This window comes from Macrotis lagotis, chromosome 2, assembly GCF_037893015.1.
Source record: "Macrotis lagotis isolate mMagLag1 chromosome 2, bilby.v1.9.chrom.fasta, whole genome shotgun sequence".
Lineage (NCBI taxonomy): Eukaryota > Metazoa > Chordata > Mammalia > Peramelemorphia > Peramelidae > Macrotis > Macrotis lagotis.
In genome coordinates, this window is record NC_133659.1 from 200,423,256 (window position 1) to 200,441,645 (window position 18,390).

The 18,390-nt window shown below is 35.5% G+C and overlaps 1 protein-coding gene across 4 annotated transcripts in view; it reads right to left on the bottom strand.

Moving 5' to 3' along the window:
• MARCHF10 (membrane associated ring-CH-type finger 10) overlaps positions 1 to 18,390 on the bottom strand; it is a 187,618-nt gene that overhangs the window by 143,597 nt on the left and 25,631 nt on the right. For all 4 annotated transcript variants that reach the window (XM_074224429.1, XM_074224427.1, XM_074224426.1 and 1 more), the window contains exon 3: positions 5,593 to 5,691. In XM_074224429.1, the coding sequence (XP_074080530.1) occupies positions 5,593 to 5,691 (99 nt within the window). The remainder of the gene's footprint in view (positions 1 to 5,592; positions 5,692 to 18,390) is intronic.

An 18,390-nucleotide genomic window follows, 5' to 3' on the forward strand; every position in this document is an offset into this window, starting at 1 on the left:
TTTAAGCATATTCTTAAACATCGAACAAATCTATAATACATTGTGTAAGGATTCAAAATAATCATGGTAGAGTAGAAACTCTTTTCTTGGATATTGCCTTATCCATTAATCTTTGGGTCATTTCTTTTCTCTTGATTCTCCTCTCACCTATTTATCTTATTCTTCTCAGTCTTCTGAGCTGTCATATCATCAAGTTTCCACTATCTAAATTTTGATAACTCTAAGGCTTTGTCCTAGGCCCTTTTCTCTTATCTCTCTATACTCTTTTCCTAGTTGACTTCATTAGCTCTAAAGTTTCCATTATCATCTCTATACAAATGATTTCCAGATTTCTATATCCACCTGGATATTGACTCCTGACCTAGACAAGTCTGAAAAAGAAAATCATAGATCAGTATCACCAATGAGCATTAATGGGAAAAAACTTTAATTCTTGGGGTGGAGGCAGCTAGATGACATAATGAATAGAGCATTGGCCCTGGAGCCAGGGGACCCTGAATTCAAATCCAGTCACAGACACTTAATACTTACTTAGCTGTGTGGCCTTGAGCAAATTAATCTCATTGCCTTACAACCCCCCCATCCCCCCCCCCCCAAAAAAGAACACTGATCATAGAAAACTACTATGGCAGCAAGGAAGATCAAAACACAAACTCAGAAGAGAACAACAATGTAAAAATGTCTATATGTGAAGCCTCAAAGAATTAAATGAATTGGTCTCAAACCCAAAAAACTTTCTTGGAAGAGCCCAAAAAAGATTTTTAAAAATCTAATAAATGAGATAGAAGGAAAAATTGAGAAAAGAAATTAGAATTATTCAAGACAGACTCAATAGCTTGGGAAAAAAAGGATAAAAACTGACTGAAAAAAACCAATTTAATTAAAAATACAATTGGCCAAATAGAAAAACATATACAGCTAACTAAAGAAAATAATTCCTTAAAAACTAGAATTGGGCAATTGGAAGTTAATGACACTATGAAATATCAAAAATAAAAAATGAAAAAAATAGAAGAAAATGTAAAATACCTCACTGGAAAAACAACTGACCTAGAAAACAGATCCAGAGAGATAATTTAAGAATTATTGGATTACCTGAAAGCAAGATTAAAAAAAAAGAGCCTGCTCAGAAATTATCAAGAAAATCTCCTCTGACATTCTAGAACCAGAAGGCAAAATAGTCATTGAAAGAATTCACCAATCATCTGAAAGGGATAAAACTCCAAGAAATATTGAAGCCAAATTTACAAGAAGTATAAAAAGAAAACATTTTTAAATAAGGTTAAACTTATTTCTTACAAAAGAAGATGATACTTGTAACTCTTGACAACTGTATCTCTATTAGGGCATATAGAAGTATACAGAAATATTTATAAAGGAAAACAGATTGAGTAACTCCATAGATCTGCCTAATTTTTTCATCCTTAAAACAAAGGGGAGGGAGATATTTAAAAATACATTCCTTAAAAATTAGAATTGGGCAATTGAAAGTTAATGACACTATAAAATATCAAAAATCAAAAGTATGAAAAAAATATAAGAAAATGTAAAATACCTTACCGGAAAAACATCATTCTGGTTCTAAATCTGCAATCCTATGACAATAAACCCACAAAAATTTGTACACTAATATTATTCAAGGGAAACTGATAAAAAAGAAAACCTCTCTAAAATAATAGCAGAATTTAACAGTAATTTAGAAATTATATTTTTCAAGACATGGGAGACCTATATAAAGACAATTTCAAAATTATTTTAACAGAAAATAAAGAAAAAGCTGAACAAATAAAAAGTTTAAATGATTGAAATACAGTAAATACAGTAAAAATGTAATAATTTTCTAAGTTCATTTTGGATTTATTTGGTTTTTTTCAACATGCCTCCAGTAAATTCATGACTGGGAAAATAACCTTGCAAAATCCAATCAGCCTTGGTACTCATGCTTCATTTGTACTTCTATTCCTCTGATTGGAAAGTAAAGTCATAAAATTCCCCATTTAAAGTGGAACAGACTGGCATCTCACAATCTCATTTTCCACTGACTGAACTTTGAACTACTTTTGATTTTTCTGCCTGGAATCAGGAAGACCTGGGTTCAGATCTCAGCTCTCAGTCTCAGATACTCGCTAGCTATGGGAACCTGGGCAAGTCACTGTATGGTTAATGCATGAGATATAAGATTTTCCATGGTAAGGCCTTATAGTTTAGCTACAAAGAATTGCTAACCCCCAATTCATCCCTGATGTACTGGGATGGGAGATGAGCAGGACTGACCTTATGCATATATTTAAAACAGCTTGAGTATTTAAAAGAACCACTGAATGAACTTGACTGGTCCTGGCCAGATTCTCAAGGCTGTACTTGATTAATATTGCCTATCTCTTCAGGAACTAGCCACTCGTGAATATAAACACCATTAATTCTTGGGGTTCTGGGTCCCTCCTCAAACAGTCTGGTAAATTTAGTTTTATTCCACAAAAATTGGCAATAAGCTTTCTTTGTTCTCAAACAATATAAGATCTAATTAGATCTTAGCCTAATTGGAGTCTCACCCATGGAGAGGGTGCTCTGCCTGGGACCTTCCTGATTGGGACTCTGGAGGCTATAGCTAGGGACTCCCCAGCCACTGTTAATTCAGATGTTGAAGCTCCCCCAAATGAGTGATTTTTTCTTTTAATATTTGTTTATGTAGGCTTTTCTCTTCATTTTATATTAGGACTTATAGGTTACCTTTGCTATATTTCTACCTGTTTTATAATCACCTTATTAAATATATTTTTTAGTTTTGTTGGCATAAATGTATCATTTTATAGGAGCGGATTGAAACCAAAACTCCTTGCCCCAGTTTTCTTCTCTGTAAAATGAGCTAGAGAAGGAAATGGCAAACCATTCAACTATCTTTGCCAAAAAATTCCAAATAGGACCATGAAGAGTCAGATATAACTGAAATGAATGAACAATAGCAGTAAATGTTTATTAACTAATGAAACTAATTTACAGATTTAACATAATAGCAATCAATGTACCTTAGATAATGTCAATGCTGAAGAAAAAGAATATCAAGATAAACTATGAAAAAACTGGCAAAGAGGGACTTAAGTCCCCAGATTTAAAAAAGTAATCATAAAAATTTGTTTGATACTCAGAAAAAATAATTAAATAGATTAATGAAATATAAAAGAAGTGAAGAATGGGATATACATCCCATTGGTCATTGTGGGAATCTGTTTTGTTACAAAGACTTGTTTTTAAATTTTTATTTTTGAACATGGGAGGAAAAAACTAATGGAACTTACAATTTTGTTTAAAAAAGAAAAAGAGGGGTGGCTAGGTGGCGTAGTGGATAAATCATCGGCCCTGGAGTCAGGAGTACCTGGGTTCAAATCCAGTCTCAGACACTTAATAATTACCTAGCTGTGTGGCCTTGGGCAAGCTACTTTAACCCCGTGTGCCTTGCAAAAACCTAAAAAAAAATGTCCTACTAAATCATTTTTTAGTGCAAAGAAGGGAAAAGAGGAAAACATAGAAAAGCAGGACAGCTTTGAAATTTACATACAAACTTTTTAAAGAAAAAGCAAGTTAAATATAATAGATTCATAGTTTCATGTATAATTATGTTCTACTTTGTATAAAGAACTGCTCACTTTATTTGGTGTTTGGCAAGTTCAGGAAAAAAAATTCAACTAAAAATTTTTTTTTGAAAAATCTGATGAAGAACCCAAAAAGAGAACCCAATATATACATAAGACATCAGAGACCTCAATATATACAAGATAAAATCCCACATCTAAAAATACTGAGGAATATAATCATTATTCAATAAAAAGTTATTGGGATGACTGTATAGCTATGGCAAATTCTTATTATTTCATATCTTATGCCATATGATAAACTCCAATTGGATTTGGGAACCTAAATGTATTTTAAAATAAATTATAATGAAAGAAAAAGGAATAAAATATCTGTCTTAAATATGAAGAGTGAGAATATTTTTTTATCAAACAAATGAAACAAATTACCAAGAGACAAAATCAACAGGTTTCAATATACAAAAATAAATTTCTGCAGAATAAAAACCATTATCTCTCAAGTGAAAGAAAAAGACAAATTAGGAATAAAATATTTGCATCAAATTCATAAAACAAAGGTTCAACATGCTGAATCAAAATGCTTATGAAATATATAGGAGCAATAGTTAATGGGAATAAACAGATGATTTTCAACAGATGATTAAAAAGTTAATAATCAAGACAAAATGATGCTCAAATTTCCTAAAAATCATAGAAATGGATCTCAAGACAAGTTAATGATCCTAACATCTGTTGAACTGGTCAAAGTAGTTTTTTTTAAAAAAATCACTTTTCACAGAGGTATGGGAAAACAGCTGTTCTAGCACACTTGTATCAACAGAATGGAGCATTTAGGAATTCTACTACTAGGGGCTTTATTCTAAAAGACCTTATGAAAAGGTAAAAAGAAAACTATTTACATAAAAATATTCATGGTTCCTTTGTGCATAGTTGCAAAAATAAAAATGACTCCTCTCCTAGCAAATAGTGTACAAATTTCTTGGCCTGCTATCACAGGTCCTCAATGATTTGACTCCAACCTACTGATTTATCAGTCTTCCAATATTTCCCTTCAAAAGTACAAACAGGATATTCATACCATTCCTAAATATACTTGGCCTATTTCTACCTCTTTGCATATCTTATTCTACTTGAAATTCTCTATCCCTGTTTCTGTCTGTTCAACTCTTAACTTTCCTTTAGTGTTCAGCTTAAATGCTCCCTTTCATAAAGCTTTCCCTTATTGCTACTACCAAGCCAGAGGTACTAGATTTAACCTTTGAATACTATAGAACTTTGCTCCTGTTATAGCATTTGCATATTCTTTATCTGTATAGAATTTATTTATATAATTTTATCTCCACCACCAGAGAAGGTGATAGAAGTTCATGAAGGAAGAGACCATGTCTAATTATACTTTATATTCTCCATTGTTAGTACACAGTAGGTACTAAATAAATGTTTGTTGAATAAATGAATGTTGAATGAGTGAACAAATATCACTTGAACATAGTTCATATTCCTGAGACCTTCCCTAAGATAAATAAAATTCTTTACAGAGGTCATAAATATACATTAACTAATTGTGGGTAGATTTAAACTAAATACTGATATATTAGTTATTAAGAGCCAAATTCTTGTTCTAATTTATGTTTTCATCATATAAAATTATAATGAATGAAAACCTAGTGATTTCAATGAGCATATATGCAATAAGATGCAATGCCGCTAACTTTTGAGAATCAGAGATTTTTCAGATTGGAAGGTCCTTTGGTCATTTTGTTCAATCCATTATTTTATAAAAGAGAAAATGAACAGGAGATGCTGATATAGCTAGGTAGTATAACAGCCAAGACCAGAATTGAGGTCTCAGAGAGTTAGCCACTGTACCATATATTAGGATTTTCCAATATCTACCATTCATAAGAGACATTAGCATTTTCTAGATTGATATGCACATAAAACAAGACAATCTTTTTTTTAAAGTCAAAAATTAAAAATAAAAACAAAAACTTCTAAGTACCTGTCTGGAAGTTGATATACCTGAAGTCCAGGATCTCTCAAAACTTGACTCTTGCCTACAATATTGGTCTCGTTTCTTCTCCTGTCTTCTCAGGCAAGCCTAAAGAACAAAAAAGTTACTACGACTTAGATTTTCATTTTGTTCCAGGGCTAACTCTCATTATAATGTACTTTGGAAAAGTATTTTTTTTTCTTTGATCAGATCTGTGTTTTTTTTTTTTAGGTTTTTGCAAGGCAAATGGAGTTAAGTGGCTTGCCCAAGGCCACACAGTGATGTGATTTCTTAGTGAGGGACTACTTTACAAATGTAGATTAGTATATTCTCTCCAACATATAGTTCTGGGGTATTTAGAGATTAGGTAACTTGCCAAGGATCACATACCCAGTACATTGTCAACTAAATCCAATCCTCTCGACTTCAAGGTCAGTTCTCAATCAAACAAGAACATATATTTAAGTATCTACTGTACATGCATAAGGATACAAAGAATGAAACAATACTTCCTCTCTCAAGAAGTCGACATTCTATTGAGAGAAACAGTAAGAACACAGATATGACAACTAAATATAAAAAGAATAAATACTAGATAGAGTTAAATACAAAGTAGTAGGAGGAAGAATACTAATACATGGAGGATCAAGAAAGACTTCATGCAGAAGCTGATGCTTGAAGGAAGAGAAGGAATTCTCTGAAGGAATTTAAGAAAGGAACACATCAAATTAAGGGGAATAGCCTGTGCAAAGATACCCAGATAGGAGATGAGTTATCATATATGAAAAAGCAGTTAGGTTGACTATAGGATGTGGAAAGGGGGATCATATGTAATGAGGATGGAGAATTAAGTTGGATTTAGGGTTGTGAAGGACTTTAAAAGCTAAAAAGTATTTAATTTTAACCTAAATATAATAGGGAGCCACTGGAGTTGAATAGTAAAGAAACATGGTCAGATCTAAGCTTAAAAGAAAATAATTTGGCAACTATGTAGCAGATAGAGAGAAAAGTCAGTAGAGAAAGACTTGCAGCAAGGGGACCAACTAGAAAGTGTTAAGATAGGCTTGGCAGGGTAACAAGGGCCTGAATAGAGGTAGTAGTGGTCTGAGTAGAGGGAAGGAGCTAGATCATTAGAGATGTGATGGATATTGAAATAGAAAGATTTGGCAAATAATTTGATATTTGAGGAAGAGTGACGAGTCAAGGATCACTGAGATTGTGAACCTGGGAGACTGGAAGAAAGATGGTACCTTTGACAGAAAGAGGAGAACTTGGAAGAACTTTTGCGGGGGAGGGAATAATAAGCTCTGTTTTGAACATATTCAGTAAAAGATGTTTCTGGGGCATCTAATTTGAAAAGTCCAATAAATAGTGTTATAGGATAAAGGTGAGGGGAAAAAACCATACCTGAATATATCAATTTGTGAATCATCAGCAAAGAGATGATAATTAAGCCCAAAGGAGTTGATGAAATCACCAACAGGGAGAATATAAAAAGAAAAGGAAAGAAGGCCAAGGACAGTCTACGGTTAAAGCTACATGATACGGATGATGAACCAGCAAAAGGGGCTGAAAAGATAAGATTAGATAGGTAGGAAGAGAACCAGGAGAAAATAGTTTCCTAAAAAAACTAGAGAGAGGAGATCATCCAGATGGATAGGAATTCTCACAGAGTGAAAGGCATTTTAGAAGGATGAGGACAGAGAAAACAGCATTAAAATTAAGTAACTGAGGCATAACTGGTATTAAGAGGGGAAAGTTTCAGTTGAATGATGAAGTTGCTCTATTCATGATGCCATACTGTCTTGGGTATTTCATATCCCTTAAGATTGTTTTAACATCTGTCATCTAATACAATAGAATCCATTTCAAACCTTTCTCTAACTCTTTTCTCTCTTAGCCCACAGAAATAGATCAAAAGAATTACATGTTTTAATGAAGTTATTGTTCTAATAAATATAAACTGTGTAACACTTTGTTGATGCTGCTTCCTTTATTAAATTAACATCTGGGTAATAACCAAAACATTTATTATGAGAATAAGGTCATTTTTTTATCATATAATAATAAAAATCAATTTCCATTCACAAAATGTTATAAATAGGGGCAGCTAGGTGGCGCAGTGGATAAAGCTCTGGCCCTGTAGTCAGGAGTACCTGGGTTCAAATCCAGTCTCAGACACTTAATAATCACCTAGCTGTATGGCCTTGGGCAAACCACTTAACCCCATTTACCTTGCAAAAACCTAAAAAATAATGTTATAAATAAAAGATGTCCTTTCTTTGTTGTAAGAAATCAGTTGTCAAAATATTTCTCATAGTATTATATCAGAAACATCTTATCTTCTGTGATAGTGAAGAAGCTTTATTTGAAAATTTAGAAATCACTAAAAAAAGGCTTCTCCATTAAACCTGACATTTTACAAAACCTAGTAGCATTGATTTAAGGTTACAATACCATTCTTTGGAGAAGTCATGTGACAGGATGAGTTTCCATGTTTACAATCTTTCTTCTGATACATACTAACTATATGGCCATGAAAAAAATCTCTTAGTCTCTGTGATCCTTAAGCAACTTTCAAAACTATAAGCTATATTTTTCTTATATTTTAATTCTCTGCTAGCAGAAGCAGCTCCATAATGGAATTTTGAACCACTAAGGAAATTCTCATACTATTGTTCAATTGTTTCAGTCATGTCTGACTCTTCCTGACCCCATTTGAGGTTCTCTTGCCAATGATAGAGGGAGTGGTTTTCCACTTCCTTCTTCAGCTCATTTAATAGATGAGAAAACTGAGGCAAACAGGATTAAGTGACTTGCCCTGGATCACACATTGTCTAAGGTAGATTTAAACTCTGGAAGATGAGTCTTCCAGATTCCAAGGCCAGCGCTCTATGCCCCATTCCACCCAGCTTCCCCAAAGAAATAAACATAACCCGAAATTAATAGTCTTAGGACTGCATAGCTAACACAGGTAGTCCTGCAGGTTAGAGAGCTGTACCTTTCTTTTTATGTAAGAATTATTCACAGAATCCTTGGGGGGTGGAGCAAGATGGCAACATGAGGGCAGGAATTCCCAGAAACTCATCCCCCAAAAGCTCCAAAAGCTGCAAAATCATGACACAATTTAGAGGGGCTGAACCCACAGAAAGATTGATACAAATTCCCAGCCCAAGATAACTTAGCAGATCCACAGGAAAGGTTTGTTCCACTGAGACTAGAGGATGGAAACAGCTGCAGCTATAGGAGAAAACCACTTTAGCCTTCCAGGAACCACCCTTGGAGTTTCTGGGAACTTGGGGTACCTGTGTCCCTAAAAACAGGGCAATTTCCAGACCTCTTGGCCCAGGGATCAACAGGTGAAGAGGTGATGAGAGAATTCTGCCACACCAGTCTGAGCATGGAGTGCAACACCAACTTTGGAGCAGCCCTCAGGTGGGAATCTGCGGAGTCACTCAGAACTTCCAGAAAGCTCAATCCACAGACAGTAAGGGAGTTGGTGACACTGCAGAGGTCCTTCTGCTTTTCCTGGGTCAGAACTCTGTTGCTTTGCCTACACTTGGATCCAGGTCCCAGTCTGGGTCCTCAAACCACCATAGAGAAGCAGGGACACTCCTCACAGCTCCAGGACAGTAAAGAATGTTTGTGGTCATCCACAGACCAAAGCACAGACCATGAGAGCAGTCAGAGACTCTCATAAGACCTTGGAAGAATTAAGGTCCCTGTGGGGTATTCCAAAACCTCCCAAAGCTTTGGAAATGCAGTAAAACAGTCATAGGCTGAGTAAATGAGCAAAAACAGAAAAAGAAAAATCTGACCATAGATAATTACTTTGGTCCCATGGAGGATCAAAATACACATTCATGAAAAGACAAAGTCAATGCTTCTTATTCCTGAGCCTCTAAGAGAAATAGAAAATGGTCTCTGGCTATGGAAGAGTTATGAGTGATACAGGTAAATCATGAAAACAAAGTCAGCATCTTGGTGAAGGAGATAAAAAATGTTGAAGAAAATATGCTAAAAACCACTTTAGAGGGGTGGCTAGGTGATGCAGGGGTGGCTAGGTGATGCAGGGGTGGCTAGGTGGTGCAGTGGATAGAGCTATGGTCCTGGAGTCAGGAGTACCTGAGTTCAAATCTAGCCTCAAACACTAAATAATTACCTAGCTGTGTGGGCAAGCCACTTAACTCCATTGCCTAGCAAAAACCTAAACACAACAAAACAAAAAAACAAATCCACTTTAGGTCAAATGGAAAAAGCAGCTCAAAAGGCAAATGAGGAGAAGAATGCCTTTTGGCCAGTTGGAAAAGGAGATGAAAAAGTTCTCTGAAGAAAATAACTCTTCAAATGCGGGGTGGAGCTAAAGGAAGCTGATGACTTTGCAAGAAATCAAGAAACAATAAAATAAATCTAAAAGAATGAAAAACTAGAAGAAAATGTGAAGTGTCTCTTTGGAAAAACAACTGACCTGGAAAACAGATCCAGAAGAGATAATTTAAAAATTATTGGACTATTTGAAAGTCATGACCAGGAAAAGAGCTTGGACTTTGTTTTTTCAAGAAATAATCCAGCAAAATTGCACTGAGATCCTAGAAACAGAGGATAAAATTGAAATTAAGGGAGATCACCTCCTAAAAGAGATACCAAAAAAGCTTCCCAGGAATATTATAGCCAAATTCCAAAACTTTCAAGTCAAAGAGAAAATACTACAAGCAGCCAGAAAGAAACAATTAGACTAACATGGCACTTCAGTACAGGATTAAACAAGATTTAGTAGTATCTACATTAAGGGCTCATAGGGCTTAGAATATGATATTCTGGAAGGCAAAAAGAAATTGGTTTACAACTGGGAATCAACTACTCAGCAAAAGTAAACATTCTCTTTTCAGGGGAAAAGATGGACTTTCAAAGAAACAGGGGACTTTCAAATTTTCCTGTTGAAATGTCCAGAACTGAACAGAAAGTTTGATCTCCAAGTACAGGACTCAGGTGAAGCTATAGGGGGTGGATGGAAAGGGCTAATTATGATGCTGAACTTCATGTATTTCTTTATGGGAAGATGATAACTCATATGAACTTTCTCATTTATAAGAGCAGTTAGAAGGAGCATAGATAGTCAAGGCACAGAAGAAGTTATATATGGAGGTATAATATAGGAAAAAGATGGAGTCAATTGGTAATAAAGTACTGGGTAAAAGGGTAAGGAGAAGTAGAATGGGCTAAGATTATGTCACATAAAAGAGTCAAGAAAAAGCTTTTGCAATGGAGTGGAAGGTGGGAAGGCAAGAGGGAATGAGTGGGTCTTCAGTCTCATTAGAAATGACTCAGTGAAAAAATAACATGCACACTCAATAGGGTAGAGAAATCTATCTTACCCTAGAGAAAAAATGAGAGGAAAAGGGATAGGATCAGGGTTGGGGGAAGGGAGGGAAGGAGTAGGTGATAGAAGAGAGGGAAGATCATGGCAGAGGTTATTCACATACAATACACTTCTGAGGAGGGACAGAGTGAAAAGAGAGAGAGAATAGAATAAATGAAAGTCAGGAGGAATAGAATGAAGGGAAATACAGCTAGTAATAGCAAATGGGAAAAGATATTGAAGCAACTTCTCTGATGGACTTATGACAAAGAAAGTAATTTATCTTAGAGGTAAACTCAATGGAATCTGAATGAGGACTGAAGTACTCTTTTTCCCCTCTCACTTCATTTCTCTTGAGGTTTCTCTATTTTTGGGGGGAGGGGAGGAGGGTTTCACAAGATTGTTGTAATAAATGAAAATAAATAAACGACAGAAAAGAATTATTTACACTATCAATATGGAAGAAATTTTACCCCTAAGTAAATCTATGAATTTCCATTATAGAGATGCAAGACGATATTCTACCTTAGTTGTCAATATATAGATTTAAGAGACTCTGTCCTTAAAGGAAAAGCTAATTCTCTTTTGCTCCAAAATTAAGCTTATTTTTGTTAAAGATGTAAAATCATAATTAGTCACAGTCCATGTCATTGGATCTATAGGAAAACAGGGAAAGTCTAAAAGAAATTAATGAAATTCAAGTAATTATGGGCTAACACTTCTTTCTATTCCCTTTTTGTTTATTTTTAATTGGAATCTGTGTCTATGGGGAGCACTATTTGCTGAAGACAGATGCTCATGTTCTCTTAATTTACTGTTAAGAGAAGCAAAAGAAGGAAATGCAGATGAATAGGAAGAGGGAGGAGATAGAACCAATAAATGCAAGAAAGACCAATCTAAGTTTGTAGAAATGAATAAAATTTTTGTGTACTAAGTGCCTTTTCAACACTATCTTTAAGAATATATGTGGCTTCAATAGGTCTTTGCCAAAAAGAGGAGGAGGGGAAGACAGATTAACTTACATACTGAATAAAGTCAAAGGGATGATTCCCAAGTCCTCTGTTCCCTTTCTTTCTAGCTCCTCAGATCATTCAATGAGTAGGAGGACAGAACAGTGGAAAGGCAGATTATTTCCTAATTCTTTCTAACTTATTTTTAACAGTCAAGCAACTTTTCAAATGTTATTTAAATAATGATCCTTCTTCTTTTGCATTTAAAGTTCTACTAAACAGTAGGAAAATAAATATGACAATAGAGCGAGGCTTATGCTCCCTTATTTCTTTAGTTTTTAGTTACAGTGAATTGGTGTGCCTTTTTTTTGTCTTGTTTCAACTCAGAACCATTTGGTTATCTACACCAAGATGGCTTACTGACATTTCAAATTCAATGAGTAAAAAATTGTGCTTCTCTCCCTAACTTCTTTCTCTTGCCATTACGATCTTCTCAGTCACCCAGGCTCATAATTTTGGAGTCATTTTTGATTTCTCCTACTTCATCTAGCAAATCTAATCAGGTATCAAAGACTTTTTGACCCTACTACTGAAAGTTTTTTCTTGAAAGTCCTCTTCACACACACAACTTGCATTGTTTTGCCTAGGTATTTCTAAAAGCTTCTAACCAGTCTTCCCGATACAAGTCTACTCCATATCCAATTCATCCTTCACACTATAGCCTAAAGAATGCTCTAAGCATGTTTACTTTTCCTCTTCAGTAGGTCCTTATTGTCACTAATAATGTATAAATTCCTTATCCTGTCATTCAAGACCCCAGACAAGCTTACTTTAATCTTACTGGGTGTTGGTATTAGACACTTAAACTCCAACAAAAATAGTTTGAGTCCTAGGGAATTACAGTGTTCACCTTGAAAGCCAGGTGAAGTCCTGAGATAAATGCTGTGATATCTATAGTTTTTAGATGAGAGAACTATATAATTAAGCACCTACTATATGTGAGATCCTGTGCTAAAGCTAACCCTTTTGATTCTCACTACAGCTCTGTGAGGTAGGTACTATTATTTATCCTCATTTTATAGTTGAAGAAACAGTCAAATACAGGCCAAGAAATTGACCCAAAATAGAGAAGTACCTTCTAACCTTTAGTGCAATCTCTTTCTGTGGAATAGTACCAACTCACTGTCAAAAGGTCTATGAATTTACCCATTCAGAAATCAATTCTGACCTGCCCTCACTCCCTAAAAGAGTCATATATATAACTATATATTACATACTGATCTCTTTATATAGTTTATGTTCTGGTCAAACTGGATCACTCTTCCTTTCACTCACTCCCTGCTCTCTCCAATTTTTATGCTTTCATATCTTGTTTGCAGCAATCTCCATATTTGGGATGAACTCTTGTCTCTCCTCTCTTTTGAAGTACCTAAGCTCGTTCCAAGTCCAATTCAAGTGCCACTTTCTCCAAAAAGCCTTACCTGATAACCCCTTATCTCTCCACTTCAAAGCTCTTCTAGTTTAAAGTGATCCCAACCTCCTCAAATTTATTACAGCATTTTGTCAGATGAATCTTCTGATTTATATCACTTTTACTTGTATCATAGGTACTTAGGTACAGTCTTTTCCCAAGAAATAAAAAGACCTAAATGAAAGCCTGGATGGGTAGAAATCAACAAGTCTATAAAATCAGAGATCCACTGAAGAAGAGAAGTTAAATCTTTTTCCTCACAGACTATAAACTTCTTGAGAATAACATCTTTGGATCTTCAAATACTAGTAAAGGGCCTTGAACAATTAGTTGTTTAAAAAATAAAATTTTTGTTGAATTAAGTAAAAAGGGAGAGTAAGCAGTGGATAAGAAAACTGATATAAGATTAATAATTATAGATGGCCATACTTAAATTTCATTAAGAAGAAATGGTCAGTTGACCTTTTAAACATTTACTTCTTATTTCTAATATTATCTAGATTGTTTTAACTACTGTCTGCCCACGTGAGAAAAACAGGTTTGGTTTTTAGTAGTTTTCTGTTAATGATATCTTGTTCTTATATCATTTTTTTTAAAAAAAATAGTGTTTAGCCTTTTTATTATAATATTTTATTCTTTTTTTCCAATTATATGCAAAGATAGTTTTCAACATTCTTCTTTTTTGTAAGCTTTTGCATGCTATATTTTCTACCTTCCTTCCTTCCCGCCTTCCTCCCCATGACAGCAAGTAATCTGATATAGGTTATATATGTACAATAATGTTTAACATTTCCAAATTAGTTTTGCTGTAAAAGAAGAATCAGAGCTAAGGGGAAAAACCCCATCTTACATTCTTTTCATTTCAAATATACTTCTTTCCTATTCAGAGTCATTCTTTAATGCAAAGAATAAAAAGACAATCAAATAACTCAAGACAAATAAAAAACACAACAAGCAAGGCTGATATTGTACCCATCATTCTACACCCATTGACCTCCACGTCTCTAAAAAGGAAGGAGATACATTTTCTCATCTCTTCTTCAAGCACAAGCTAGGTCATTAGAATTACACAGCATTGGATCTTTTGTTCTCTCCATATGTATTATGGTAGCCATTGTGTATATTATTATCCTGGTCATCTGTATCACTTAGGTCACACCAGATGTTTTCATTTAAGTCCATGTTTCTCTGAATTATTTAAATTTTATCACTGCTCAATGTGCAGCAACATTACATTCAAGAAACATAATTCCTCAATCAATGACCTCTTGAGGTGTTTAGTTAGCAGTGCAATCTCTTAAGTCATGGACATTTTATATTCAGCAAAATTCTATGGATACACCAATTCACAATTTCATAAATAGTGCATTGGTGTTCCTATCAAAATTTCTCTAGCATTGACTATTCTCTTCTCATCTTTGCCAATTTGCTGAGCATAAAGTACAACTTCAGAGTTGTTTTGCTTGAATTTTAAAAATTATTATTAGTAATTTGAATCTTTTAAAATAAATGTTTATGGGGCACATTTGAAGATGAGTATTCTTTTTAAAATTTTTTATTACATTTTATTACATTACTAAAATAGTCTTGTTGTAAGAATTAACATAATCCCCCCTTTCCCCACAAAAATAGAAAAAACTCATGAAAAATAAAGTGAAAGAAAGACAAAAAGAGCTGTATTTCAGTCTGTATTCAGATACTATTAACTCTGTCTCTGAGATGGATGACATTCTTTTTTTTTTTTAGGTTTTTTTGCAAGGCAAATGGGGTTAAGTGGCTTGCCCAAGGCCATACAGCTAGGTAATTATTAAGTGTCTGAGACCGGATTTGAACACAGGTACTCCTGACTCCAAGGCCAATGCTTTATCCACTACTCCACCTAGCCGCCCTCGATGGATCACATTCTTTATCTTTAGTCCATCAGAGAAGTTGCTTCCATATTTTTCCCACAGTTGCTCTGGCTGATTGCATTTCCCTCCATTCATTTCTCCCCATTCCCATTTATTCTATTTCTCTTTCCTTTCTCTGTGCTCCTCCTCAAAAGAGTGCTATGGGAAAACCAAGTGACACTGCTAACAGAGCAGAGGTCTCAGGGGCCAGAAAGACCCAAGCCCAACTCCTACCCCCGACATCCAACAACCACTTAGTCATGTGGTCCCTGGCAGGCCACCAAAACCCCACTATCTAACCTTTCCTCTATCACCTAAATCTCCCCTCCCCTACCCCCATCCTCTTTATCCCATCCTCTTCCTTTCATTTTTCCTCTGGGATAAGATGGATTTCTATACCATATTAAGTTGTTATGTTATTTCCTCTCTGAGCTACTTTCGATGAAAAGGAAGGCTCCCTTATTGCCCCTTACCTTTTCCCCTTCAACTCTATTGCAAAAGCTTTCTTTGACTCTTTTACATGAAATGTCTTAGCCCATTCTACATCTCCTTTCCCTATCTCCCAGTACTTTCCTTTTTCACCCAATGATTCCATCTTTGTAAATACGTTCAATTCAGCTCTCTCCTGAGGCATAATTATCTAAATATGCTCCTTCTTCTAACTGCTCTATTAATTGAGATGGTTCATGAGTTATCAGTGTCATCTTCCCATGCAGAAATACAAGCAGTTCAACATCATTAAACTCTTCATAATTTGTCCTTCTCATCCACTCTCTCTATGCTTCACCTGAATGTGTCCTTGGAGATCAAATTTTTTGTTCAGTTCTGTCTGTTTCAATAGAAACATCAGAAATTTCCCCATTTCATGTCCATCTTTTCCCCTGGAAGAGGATTTTCAATTTTGTTGCGTAGTTGATTCTCAGTTGCATTCCAAGCCTTTTGCCTTCCAAGTCCCGTGAACCCTTAATATAGATGCTGCTAAGTCCTGTGTAATCCTGACTGCAGCATCATGATATTTGAATTACATCTTTTTGGCTGCTTATATTATTTTCTCTTTGACTTGGGAGTTCTGGGATTTGGCTATAATATTGCTAGGACTTATTTTTTTAATCACTTCCAGGAGGTGATCAGTGGATTCCCTCAATTTCTATTTTATCCTCTGCTTCTAGGATATCAGGGCAATTTTCTTGTAAAAATTCTTTAAAAATGAAGTCAAGGCTCTTTTGCTGATCAGGAATTTCAGGTAGCCCAATAATTTTAAAATTGTCTCTCCTGAATCTATTTTCCAGGTCAGATGAGACATTTCATGTTTTCTTCTAGTTTTTCGTTCTTTGGGTATTGTTTTTATTGTTTCTTGATTCCTCACAAAGTCATCAGCTTCCCTTAGCTCCATTCTACATTTGAAGGAGTAGTTTTCTTTAGAGTAGTTTTCTTACATTCTTTTCCATTTGGTTAATTCTGCTTTTTAAGGTATTCTTCTCATTAACTTTTTGGACTGATTTTTCTATTTGTCCTAAACTGATTTTTTAACATGTTTTCTTTGACTTTTTTTGTATCTCCTTGACCAAGCTGCTGACTTGGTTTTCATGCTTTTCCTGCATTGCTCTCATTTCTCTTCCCATTTTTCGCTACTTCTCTTACTTGATTTTCAAATCTTTTTTGAGCTCTTCCATAGTATGAACCCAGTTCCTATTTTTCTTGGAGGTTTTGGATACAGAAGCTTAGACTGTCATCTTCTGAGTGTGTGTTTTATTCCTCATGGAATCAAAGTAAGTCTCTGTGGTCATGTTCTTTTTTTGGTTTACTCATTTCCTCAGTCTATGCCCTGGTTTTGAGGTGCTTCCCGAGCCTCTGAATGTTATTGGGGCACCCCCCACAAGGACATCAGTTCCTTCATTGTCTTAGAAGAAGCTCTGACTGATCTCCCAGCCTTGTGCTCTGTGTGGATGAACACAAAGACTCCCCTCTGCCCTGGAGCTGTGAGGAGGATCTTTCTTCTACTATGGCAGTATGGGGCCCCATACTGTGATCAGGGTCTGCATATGATAAAGCATCAGTGTCCTGTCTCAAGGATAGCAGAGAGACCTTGACAGTCTCTATGCCCCTCCACCCCTTACCTTCCATGGGCTGAGTAACTTGGAAGAAGTTACCGAGAAATTCCCTGCTAGATGGCTCTTGCTTCCATTTCTGGGTCCAGGCCTGCAATGAGGGCCAAGGCTGTATTGAGGGCCATGCTGGCCTGGACTCTGTGTTTACTCTGGCAGAGGTTTCCTTGCTGATCTTCCAAGTTCTGTTATGTGATCCCTTGGGAGGTCTGAAAACCGCTTCTGCTGCTACGAGCCGGCACCTGGGGGACCCGGGTACCCCATGGGCTGTTCCTGGAAGGCTGGAGCTCATTCACTCTGGCACAGTGTGACCTTGGATGCACTGCTGTGCCTTCTGACCCCTGCAGAACAGAGCCTTTCCAAGAATCTTCAAGTTACCTTGGGCTGCAGAACTGTTTCACTTTCATTGGGTCTTTCTATGGGTTCTGTCTCTCTATATTTTTAAGGCTTTTAGAATATTTTGGAAAAGAGATTCTGGGAAACCCTCATGGCACCATCTTAACTCTGCCAAAGATAAGTGTTTTCTCTGCAATTTATAATCTTAATAAGTTATTTAGAACCGACAGGTTAACTACTTGACCAGGGTGAACTGTTAAGTGATTTACAAATCTCACAACATTTGATCTACTTAAGGCATAGATGCTGTTACAATCCCCATTTTACAGATGTAGAAAATGAGATAAACAGAGCTAGGGAATATCTAAAGCAGAATTTGTATTCATGATTCCAATTCTAATGTTTTATCCACTTTTCTGCAACTTAAGAGTCTTATGAATTGCCTAGAACACAAAGAAGTTGAGTGATTTGGTCATGGTATGTGAGAAGTGGGACTGGAAGCCAGGTCTTCTTGGACCCTAAACTTCTTTGCTTTATTTTAGACCATTTTGCCTCTCAAATAACTGCAGTTTATGAATGTAATATAATATACTGGGTATTCAGAAATGATGAATTTAAGAAACTAAGAAAAACAGATGAAATATTACAGAAGGAAGTAGAACAATGTATAAAGTTACTACAAAAATTTAAATGATAA